The sequence below is a fragment of the Gadus morhua genome, chromosome 2 (genome assembly GCF_902167405.1).
Source record: "Gadus morhua chromosome 2, gadMor3.0, whole genome shotgun sequence".
Lineage (NCBI taxonomy): Eukaryota > Metazoa > Chordata > Actinopteri > Gadiformes > Gadidae > Gadus > Gadus morhua.
The window spans coordinates 8627395-8638649 of NC_044049.1; the positions used below are offsets into that span (position 1 = coordinate 8627395).

The window sequence follows — 11255 nt, forward strand, 5'->3', positions numbered from 1 at the left end:
AAAATGGTTTTGCAACCACTGAGATCACTGGATTCTTTCTGTGTTTTAAGTGTTTTTGCTGGGGCAGATTCTTGGGCAGATTTGATGCGAGTTAGACTAGTATAGTTCATGGTCTGAGAGCTGGCATCCATAGCCCAAATGTGTCTACATATCAGCTGGTGTGATCTGGGGATGAAGGATTCCTCAGAGTGTGCGTTACTAACATTTATCTGTCAGTGGAACTTTTCAAAGTGCCCACACACTGCATGCACACAGACGATTCACGGGGGGGGAGGTGGCTATTGTTTTAACCCCTATCTCCTTTTCCTTTTTTTGAGTTAAGTATAGCCACTCGCTGAGGGGGGTTTCACAGCTGGCTGTTTCCTTGAGATTAGAGATACAAAAAAAACCTACAATCAGACAAGATACAGATTGAATGTTTGTTTTTCAAGTTAAGTGAAGTTCTTTCCATTCTCCAGTGTCTGAAGAAGAAGTTCTACGTTAAAATGTATTAATATTTTCATAAGTAAGTATAACTATTAATTACAAATGAAATTGTTAACCATTGTCAAAAACTATTATTAAGCAGCGGTTAGAGCATCTGGTTTAAAAACTTGGAATATTCTGGTTGTTCCGGCAGATTTGCAAGTGAATCATGTAGAAACTCTGGTGAAATTTGATTTATTCACAGGAGGAAGGAAGAGGGACCGAGACAGAGGGAGTGTGAGAATAATCAATACACTTATTCATTCTAATACCCTGTATTGAACATTGACTTTGTTGTTGTTTTTTGGAGGGGATTTTGAATAGGAAAACATTGCCAACCCTTGAAGTCAGACGTCAACCATCTAAAAGAATAAAAGCACCGGGGGCCAGACAGGGCCTTCCTGTGTATGCTGTCTGCTCTAGGTGGGGGCAACCTACAAAGTTAATAATTAACACATGCACTATGACTAAATTATTCAATGTGAATTAGTCACCGGTGAAAACTTTCACCAAATAGCAGTGGGCAAATAAAGTTGAATAAAAAACTCTTTGTTAAAGTAAAGTCAAAACGGTCAAAACAGTACAGGTTTGACCCTTTAGGTCATAATAATTGAGTCCGGATGCATGTGCAACGATATAAGTCGTAATCTTTGTAAGAGACACAATGGTCTTTGTCCGTGATTCAGTGTATGAATGCTGCAGGTGTACTGTTTAAACATGACTCCTTGGACGCTTTTCCAGAGGAAGCTCAGAAGCAGAAGGATGGTTCATATTTAATCTGCATTTCTTTTCCTATTTCTTGTCAACACAGGAATGAGGGAATAAATCCCCCTGTCTAGTGACTACAACTAGCTTGATCTGTTCTTCCTGTGAATTCCTACTACCAGAAAAACGTTCTAAGGCCTTAAGAGAGATGTAGGCCTTGGAAATGTTTTTCTTTATTAGTTTCCGCCTTGCTCACACCAAAGTACATTTTGAATTCATCTCTATAAATACACAGCGTGGCACATTGCACACTGTTAGAACAGACCTGTTTACGCCCATGCACTATTCATATCATGTGGCACGCGCTCCTATCGTTTCGTAAACATTGCACTCGCTGACAGAGAGACAGCGATATTCACAACCAAATTCCACCCTGTAGGAATTGTCCTCTTCGCACTGTTAAACAAATTAATAAAAAAGAAAACACGGACAGTAGAGGCTGACAGGGTTGAGTGTCAACACAAGCAAAGATCCAGGGGGAATATAATTAGTTTTCACCAGCTCCGGGTACTGCGGGTCTGTCAGCCAAGCCCCCATCCTAATCCATCCACCCAGCCTGCAGCCCAGACCCACCCCACTCCTCCTACCCGCCTGCCCGCCTCTGGTGCCCCCGTGCCAGGCAGACGTGACACCTGATCCCCGGGTCAGCTGTGGAGGATATTTCGGTCGTCTCTCTTGCCGTGTGTGTGTGTGTGTGTGTGTGTGTGTGTGTGTGTGTGTGTGTGTGTGTGTGTGTGTGTGTGTGTGTTTTCTTAATGTCATAAGGGCTGCTTTCGCTCATACAGCCCGTCACATGTCACCGGGTTAGTTTAGACTCGGTGAGTGTGTGTGTGTATGTGTGTGTGTGTGTGTGTGTATGTGTGTGAGTCTGTGTCCATTCCTGTGTGTGTGGCTTTTAGAGGTGCTGAGCTGAGTTGATTTCTAGCCCTAAAGCTTGCAGTGGGCTGGGATCATAGACAGCATAAAATAAATATGGGATGTGTGCGTGTGTGCATGTGTGTGTGTGTGTGTGCGCGTGTGTGCATGTGTGTGTCTGTGTGCGTGCGTACACTTATTGTCTTTACCCTTTGGTTGAATTCTCACCCTTGTCACGCTGAAATTCATGTGAAAGCCTCATGCTCTCTTAGTCGCGTGAGAGTTAGCAAAAGGTATGACATAAAACCAAGAGGAAACGACTAGTACAGTGTCGCTTCCTGTTTCAGTTTCGACGATACTCAAGTGTACGCCCTGGTTGGGAATCAGCAACCGGTGGTGCTATATAGAGATCATGGGAAACGTTATTTTTTTCAATCGATGCACAGATGGCCATCAGATACTTGTCACACAGCTAACTGTGTTCTGGAAAGGGCCATGGATTTATGCCCGCTTCTTCTATTTGAGTCGATTGCCAGATCTGTTACTTATTAAATACCGATTCGCACATTCCTGGAGCCATTGGCGTGACGGAGGACGTGGTCTTCTCTCTGGAATGTGATCATTAAAAGCCATATTTAGCCGTCCTTGCCCTAGCTTTTTAATTGTGAGATTGAGCATGTGGTGATTTATGACTATGTATGACGCTCTTTTTTGTGAGCGAGAAAAAGAGAGAGAGAGACTTTGAAAGAAAAACTTTTAGAGACTCCCTTGAATACTTCCTTAATGGTGTGAATAAATTCAGGAGTGTGAAATAGAACGAAACTTAACTTGGTATAATTGGAGCGGTTAATGCTGAAAGTAATATATTTTTAGAAGGTTTATGCTAAGAGTTCATGCTTATTGAGGATGATCTACTACCAGAAAGCCCAAGAAAAATGTAGATATTTCAGAAAAAAATTAAAAAAGTCAATTCCAGGATTCCATTAAAATGCCTGTGACATAAACAGGAAGCTGAGCTGGAGTCATAAAAGAAAGACAGATATTTTAAAACATGCACAGGAAAGAGAGGAGGGCCGAGGAAGAGGAGGAACAAGGGCCGGCGGGGGGCAGGAAGTGCTGTGCTTGAGTATGCAGTCACCCCCCGCGCCAGACTAATGAGGTCATCCGTTACACGTGGTTGCGTGGTTCCTCCTCCACCTTCTCCACCTACACCAGTCCAGTGTCTCTCGCCATTATGTGTCCGGCCCTGCCTGGTAGTCCACTCGCTAGCCGCCAACCTGTTAGGCTGTCTCTCGGCCCCCAAATGACAAGTCAGCCTCCTCAAAGAGAGGCAGTCAGAGTGAGAGGGCTACTACCAAGGACTGCTGAACGATAAATCAAATTCACATCGCAATGTAATAGGAAGCGATTTGCAAATCGCAAAGGCTGCGATATAAATTTATTATATATATATATATATATATATATATTTCTTTTTTTTATTATTAGTATTATTCTTTTTTATGATTTTTTACTGTTACTGACTGGAGATCAGTAAGATTCGTATTTATTTATCTTTTACAATGAATGGTTAAATAAAGATGTTATAATATCAATTCATGCATCAATTAATCTCAACAGATAGGCCTGGCCTAAAGGAAAGGGTGGTTTATATGTTGACTGCTTCCAACGTTTTGTTGTCCAGAAGAATGAATCATGAATGAATAATACAGAACATTAGGAACTTTAAAAAGAAAAAATCGCATACTAAATCGCAATTCGATTATTTCCCCAAATCGTTCAATCCTACTACCCAGGCCTCGGATCCCCGCCTTGTTCCTCCCTCCCTCCCTCCCTCCCTTCTGAGAAGAGCAGCAGGGCCAGTAGTCGAACAGGCTGTACCCTGAAGCCAGCCAGATGCCGTGCTTATTGGCTACCCAGACCTCCTTGGTGGTGATGTGGTTTCATCCCGGTTGCGCTGGTGGAATGCGGGAATGGTCCACCGCTGTTTCCCTGAAATGTGCTCGAGGAATGTGGCAACCATCCTTTTTTTTCTTCTCTTTTTTTTTAACGTTGCCAACATTCACAATCATGCAAAAATATGCTATGACTGTTTTTCATAGTAGTTGTCAACGTTGGGCTCCACTGGTAATTTCATTGCATAACCTTGCAACCATTAAATCATACACAATAGTTGCATCTGGAGAGGATTTTTCCATACATCTGCGCAGTGAATGGAATTCAGTTTACTTATGCTGGTATGCCCAGACCTTGTGAAGCATCAGCAATAACACATAAGAACCTCGACTCTAAACAGAACACCTGGAGACACGAAGGGCTTCATCACTTATTCATGATGACTGTGAACTTCAAGGCCGAAGCTCCCGTCTGCTGCAGATGTAGAATACCACGATAGCGAAAATCAGCTGGAACCATTCGCTACTGCTTGTTGTCACCATGGAGACCCAGTGCAGCCGTTAGGCTTGCTAGCTACTCCCTGTTCCAGCCTATGTCCACTAGCCGCCGTGACCTAGCCTAGCTTCTCTCTACAATGTTGGCTGTCAAGCCTCACCTGTGGCAGCGGCAGGCAGCTTCATGTTGTCATAAGCCTTCACGAGTCTTTCACGCGTCCTCTCTCTCTCTCTCTCTCTCTCTCTCTCTCTCTCTCTCTCTCTCTCTCTCCCTCTCCCTCTCCCTCTCCCTCTCCCTCTCCCTCTCTCTCTCTCTCTCTCTCTGCACGACTGCAAGCCATTTACAAAGCCATTCTATTAAAACCGTGTCTGGAAAATTCATATGAAAGTGTGCCTCGTCTGCCATTTGAAATGCAATAGAATACAGCTGCAGAGGAAAGAGAGAGAGTCCGACCGATAGTCTGTTTAACCTCAAAGTTAAAACATGGAGGGACATCTCTACACCTAGGGAAATCGTGCATGCAACCGAATAAGAAATCAACAAACTAGACGTCATAACAACGCTGACAAAAAATAGAGTCAACGAGAATGTGGGTCTCAAATCAAGTATAGAGTATAGCCGTGAGAAAATAGTCCTAATACTTGAAATAATTACCCAGCCAAGCCAGCTGATAACACAGTAAGTCAAGCAAGGTAACATTATCTGTCTGACCTCACGATGGCAGGTTTGGATTGAATCGTTTAAATCGCTCGACCGGATTTCTGGGCTAAGCCAGTGATGGTCGAATAATTCATCTTGGGACGGAGGACTTGGGCACGTATGAAGAGATAAGATAACATGCTCCGGCAATTGGAGCACTAATCCTCTGGCTTGGTTAATAGCCAATGCAGAATTTAATCAGCTCCCCCCCACCCCCCCAGCCCCGAGGATTTCTCCTCTGCTGCCGAAGGACTTATTTAGCCTGTGAAGGCAGCGGTACCTTACAGGAACCAGGAACAGAGCTTCAGCCCAATCTCCGCTCCCTGCTCTGACATAGGTCAAACCACCAATGTGTGGGAGAGATGTACCGACACACCATTGCAGCTCGTGCCTCAGTATTCTCCACATGCAGGCCTGCATGACCTGATATGATCGTATTTAGAGTCATCAAAGCAAATTATATGGTCCTCTTCTGAATATATTCTTAGATTTGTGGCTAATTCTTACAAGCGTAGCGTTGGATTGTATAACATGGCGTAGCTGTGGATTCTTTTTACGTTGTCGTCGTTGAGCGGAGGCTTTGATCCAGACAACTGGGAACAGTCAAGCGTATTTAATTGGATTTGTGGATTCATTCAGGTTTTATCGGAACCCCATTGTGTGTAGTCCAGTCAAAGGCATTTACACTGACGTTCCCTCTATTCTATTCTCTCCTAGATAGTTCAGTAATCAGTGCTAAGTAAAGGCCACAACAGAGCTCTTATCGTCTTCATTAAAGCAGCCTTTTCTCAACTCCAGAGTTGCAACATGTCGCAGAAGCGGCCCAAATCTGAAAAAACTGTGTTTAGTGTGAAGAAGTGCCGGATTCTTGCGTGCTCTATCGTCCCTCTCCATCGTGAATGCCTCATCTCCGTGCCGGCTCTCCATCCCATCAGCCTCCCTGCTGATTGGCCTAATTGGAGAGCTGATTTAATGACTAGTGCAGTAGCCCGCGGCAAACCACTGCAATTGTTGCAGCATAGCTGGTGTGTGTGTGTGTGTGTGTCCGTGCGTTCACATGTGTGTCTCTTTGTGTGTGTGTGTGTGTGTGTGTGTGTGCGTATCTGTGCATGTATGTCTGTCTGTGTGTGCGTGTCACTGTGTGTGTGTGTGTGTGTGCGCGTATCTGCGTGTGTGTCTGTGTGTCTCTTTCCGTGTGGGTTTGCCATTTGAAAAGGGTGTGAGGTGTGAAAGCTATGCATTCTGCCTGCAGATTTGTGTAGGTTATTTTTTGCGGAGCTTAGATTGGCTTAAAATACATGTATTGCTGTGCCTCCATCTGTACCTGCACAGCAGTGCATAGAAGTGCACAGTAGTGCACAGTAGTGCACACAGTTCAGTGAACATTTATGTGAGCATTTATGGGCTCCACAAAAACTAGGTTAGACTGGAGCTGTGGGATTGTGCTGTAACACGTGTGTGACTATGTATTACCGTCTGTCTCTCTCTCTCACGGTCTCTCTCGGTCTCTCTCTCTCTCTCTCTCTCTCTCTCTCTCTCTCTCTCTCTCTCTCTCTCTCTCTCTCTCTCTCTCTCTAACATGTGTGTGACTTCACATCTCTGTGTCTCTCTCCCTGCCCCTTTTTCTGTTTCTCTGTTTCTCTGTTTCTCTCTCTCTCTCTCTCTCTCTCTCTCTCTCTCTCTCTCTCTCTCTCTCTCTCTCTCTCTCTCTCTCTCTCTCTCTCTCTCTCTCTCTCTCTCTCTCTCTCTCTCTCTCTCTCTCTCTCTCTCTCTGTTACTCTGTTTCTTGCTCTCTGTGTCTGTGTTTACCCATCCAGCCCATTCAACTGACTGAGCTCTCCTCTCCCCCACCAGAAACACACACACACACACACACACCACTCACACACCCCAGTCTTTCCAATATGCCCAGTAGCAGCAGCAGCAGCAGCACTGTCGTCTTACTGGGTCTATCATCCCTCTGTTGTTAATGCTCTGCGTGGCTAATCTGGCCCAGACATCACTGAACAGACAAAAAGAGCTGTGTCGGTCAAATACATTCCATAGCCAAGCCCCCCCCGCTTGCCCCTGCACCTCTTTTTACAAACGCTTAAGCGTGCCATCGGGGCGGTGGGAGGTAAACTGATGTGTTCTGAGCCTTCTGGGTTTTATACCACCTCTGTGCTTTTTAAACACTCAGATGCGACTCCATTCGACCTAGTGCGGGGCCCGTTTCCAAACACCCTCCCACGCGACGTGTGTGTGCGCACAGCCACCTCCATCGGAGGCGTCAGGGGCAGCAGTCACTGCATTATACAGTAGCGAGCTGTGTATTATCTGCGTCGTGCCTTTGAACCCATTGTGGGATTGTGGAAATGTCCCTCCCGGCCACACACACACACACACACACACACAGACTCATATACACAACAAACACACACACACACACACACACACTGACACACACACACACACACACATTCAAACATACACACACACAAATAGACACACACACACACACACACACACACACACACACACACACACACACACACACGCACACACACACAAACACACAGCCATAGACATACACACACACATATACATATACACACACACGCACATATACGCACATATACACACACACACGCTCCCACACCCCCACAGAGTCCTTGACCGCGGTGATTCAATGCAGAGCGGCAGTGCGGTCGTCCACTACCGTCGCCACCCTGTTCACGGGCCAAGACTGTATATCCGCCTGCGCTAAGACGCACTGACAGCAATGACTCTTTGCCTTTCCGTACAGAGAAGGATTTATGCCCCCCCCCCCCCCCCCACCCCCCACCCCTCCTTGTGTGTGTGTGTGTGGTGTGTGTGTGTGTGTGTGTGTGTGGGGGGGATGTGTGTGTGTGACCGTCGCTGTCATGCGGGTGATGGCCCGGGGACAAAAACAGGACGCATCCTGGGGTGCGTGCAAAATGTCAATGTGTAACAGATGTGACCGCTACTAGGGTCCCTGGAAGTTCAAAACGCACCGGAAAGGGGTCCAAAGCAAGATCGCTATTGCTAAGCAGTATAAATATATTTATATATGTATATAATACTATACTATATAATACTATACAATATATATATATATAATACTATACTGTATATATATAATACTATACAATACATATATGATGATACTATACTGTGTATACATATTACCGTGAATAAAAGACAGTAGCTTTTCTGCATTTTACCCTGTAGCTCTTCATAGCACAAGGACACTCCCTCGCAATATTACACTTTTTATTACAGGGAGAAAAGTGATGCCAAGATACGCGGCGGTGGCAGATTTGCCTATTCTAAGGGAACATAATACCTTGTTTGTGTGCGTGTGTGTGTGTGTATGTGTGTGTGTGTGTGTTTGTTTATGTGTGTGTGCTCTTTAATGAGTACGTATGAACTGCAGTTAAGAAAATGACAGGAAGCAAGCTCTCTCCACCCAGTGTGGGTGGATGGCTGTAGGCGATGGAATGAGGGGATGAGGTTTATGAAGGTTTTGCTCGTTGGTGCCAGCAGTCCTTATCAGCTAATTATTCTGGTAATAATTTGGCTTGTTGATAGATTTCTGACCTTGTCCATGGAGTCAAAGGGTTATTTAACTGTAAGAAGACATCGATTGTTGTGTTTTTTACGGAAAATAAAATAACTCGATCTTAAATTAACAGGTTTGTTTAATGCCGGAAAACTGGTTTTCTATTTGCGTGCCTGTTAAATGTATAGTTAATACTAGACTGAATTAATTGATTAAAAGATACTGATGCTGTACATTACAGCATAAAGGTGCTCATCAGTGTCCTCTTGTGGCGAAAGCCTGAAGCTTTTCAGAAGTTGTTTAGTATCGCTTCACTCTGTATCATCTTATGCATGAGTAGGCGTGCAAAGGCGTGCAAAAAAAAGTAAATATCATTGCTGAAAATTAGAATTAAAGTCTCATGAGTATACTGTTGCCGTTTTTGTATACGTGCATGTAGTTGTGTGTGAATGTATGCTTGATGTAAATCTGGCTGGACATGGGCTTCGTGTGTGATGTGTGTTGACCCTGTTTTGGTAATTTCTTCATAGCGTCAGGACAGATGAGACTTCTAAATGCAAATAATGAGAGTGAGGCGAAAATGCAGTTTCAAAGAGCTATATCGACAAAAACTCCCCCTGCCTTTAAGAAAATACGCTTTGGTCTAGTCTAGTCATCAACAGAAAATTGACGGATTGAGAGGGGAGAAAAATGAATTTTGCCGTGACATTTCTTGCGTGAGAGTGTGAGGTTGATCCATAAAGTGCCAGATGCGTTAGAGTTAGCACGCCCTACCTAAGGACAGAGTTGCCTGTGTTGTCATCAAGCAGAGAACACATAAGGGGATCTCTGCTCCCTTGTGACCGGTTCACCCCCGGACACAAAAGTTAACGCTAGATAACCCTAGGTAACAGGTAGGATGTAAACAAGCAATCGTATCTCAACCTCTTTCTGTTCTCCTGCTTTGTTCTGCTCAGCTGGCAGGCGTGGCGTGGGGGGGACAGCATGGCTGAACCGAGGCGAGAGAGCACCAGCAGCCTGCAGAGGAAGAAGCCTCCATGGCTGAAGCTGGACATCCCCATGGCCCAGGTGTCCTTGGACGAGCCCCACCCCCTCGTTCAGGTGGGTCCCATGCCGCCCCTGCTATGACTGGCTCCCACACGTCACAGGCTTTTTCCTGGTCTGTTTGAGTAGTGTGCTGAGTACACCTGTGTGTGTGTGTGTGTGTGTGTGTGTGTGTGTGTGTGTGTGTGTGTGTGTGTGTGTGTGTGTGTGTGTGTGTGTGTGTGTGTGTGTGTGTGTGTGTGTTTGTGTGTGTTTCAGTACTTGTCTGTGTGTGAATGTTTACTGGTTTATCATATTATCTTTTGACACTTCCTCTCTGTGTGTGTGTTTGTTCTTTGAGGGTGTGTGTGTGTGCATGGGTGTGTGAGTATGTGTTTTCTGCGTGTGTGCATGTTTTTGAATGTGTATGTGTGTGTGTGTATGTGGGGGGATGTATGCATGTGTGTGCATTTGTGTGTTTGCGTGTAGGTTGTGTATGTGTGTATGTGTGTGTGTTTATGAATGTGTGTGTGTGTGTGTGTATGTGTGAATGTGTGTGTGTGTGTGTGTGTTTGTTTTTGCCTGTGCATAAATGAGCGTATGCATTTTTGTGTGTGCGTCTGTGGATGTGCTTGAGTGTTTACATGTGTTCTTGCCTGTGCGTGTATCTTTGTTGAATTTGTGTGGGTTGTTTTGTAGCCGGTGAAGCGTCAGGGCTTCCTGCGCAGCATCAGCATGCCGGTGGAGACCACCCACCTCCAGTCCCCGCCCCGGGACTTCTTCGACACCCGGAGGCCCGCCTTCCAGCGCCAGTCCTCCATCACGCAGACCATCAAGAGGTAGAGACACGGCTGACACAAACACTCATCCCTTTCTATGAACCGCGACATTTCAGGCGTGTGGCATGGAAGTCCTCATCATTGACGCTCCCACTCCCAATATTTGTGTTCTTCTGAATAATTATGATTAATAATAATAAGAATAATAAGAATTGTATGTGTTGGTGCCAAGAATTGTATGCGTGCAGCTGCCAAGAATGTTTCATCTGTCCCTCCATTGTGAGATAGTAATCATATTATTATATTAATATTGCGTATCAGCATTGTGGATGTCAATCAGAGGCCGTATCAAATAAACAGAGGCTTTTTTTTAATCATTCCCCGATTATCATGGCTCATCGTTCATCAACGTAACACAACGCCCAGACCACCGCACGCACCCGGTTCTCCCCACCTGCCACGTGCCGCTGTGGTTTCATCTAACAGCATCTTCCAAAATGTCACGTTTTCCTCTAACCTAGACTTTCCTGCCATCCCGATTCCTCTCACAAAACTCCATCTCCTCCGGTGGCCTGATTAACACAATCGTTTGTCGTCCTCTGCTTGCCGACGAGTCTTGTTCCTAAACCTCGTTGCTAACGCCTTTTAACGCCACGTTTCCCCACCAGACCTCTGTTCCCTGCATGCCGAGTGCGGCAGCACCGCCGCTCTCCTCT

The 11255-nt window shown here is 45.3% G+C and overlaps 1 protein-coding gene across 5 annotated transcripts in view; it reads left to right on the forward strand.

Moving 5' to 3' along the window:
- Nucleotides 1-11255, forward strand: part of rhbdf1a (rhomboid 5 homolog 1a (Drosophila)) — a 36476-nt gene that overhangs the window by 12064 nt on the left and 13157 nt on the right. For all 5 annotated transcript variants that reach the window (XM_030380382.1, XM_030380336.1, XM_030380363.1 and 2 more), the window contains exons 2-3: nt 9694-9838; nt 10460-10599. In XM_030380382.1, the coding sequence (XP_030236242.1) occupies nt 9722-9838; nt 10460-10599 (257 nt within the window). In that variant the 5' untranslated portion in view covers nt 9694-9721. The remainder of the gene's footprint in view (nt 1-9693; nt 9839-10459; nt 10600-11255) is intronic.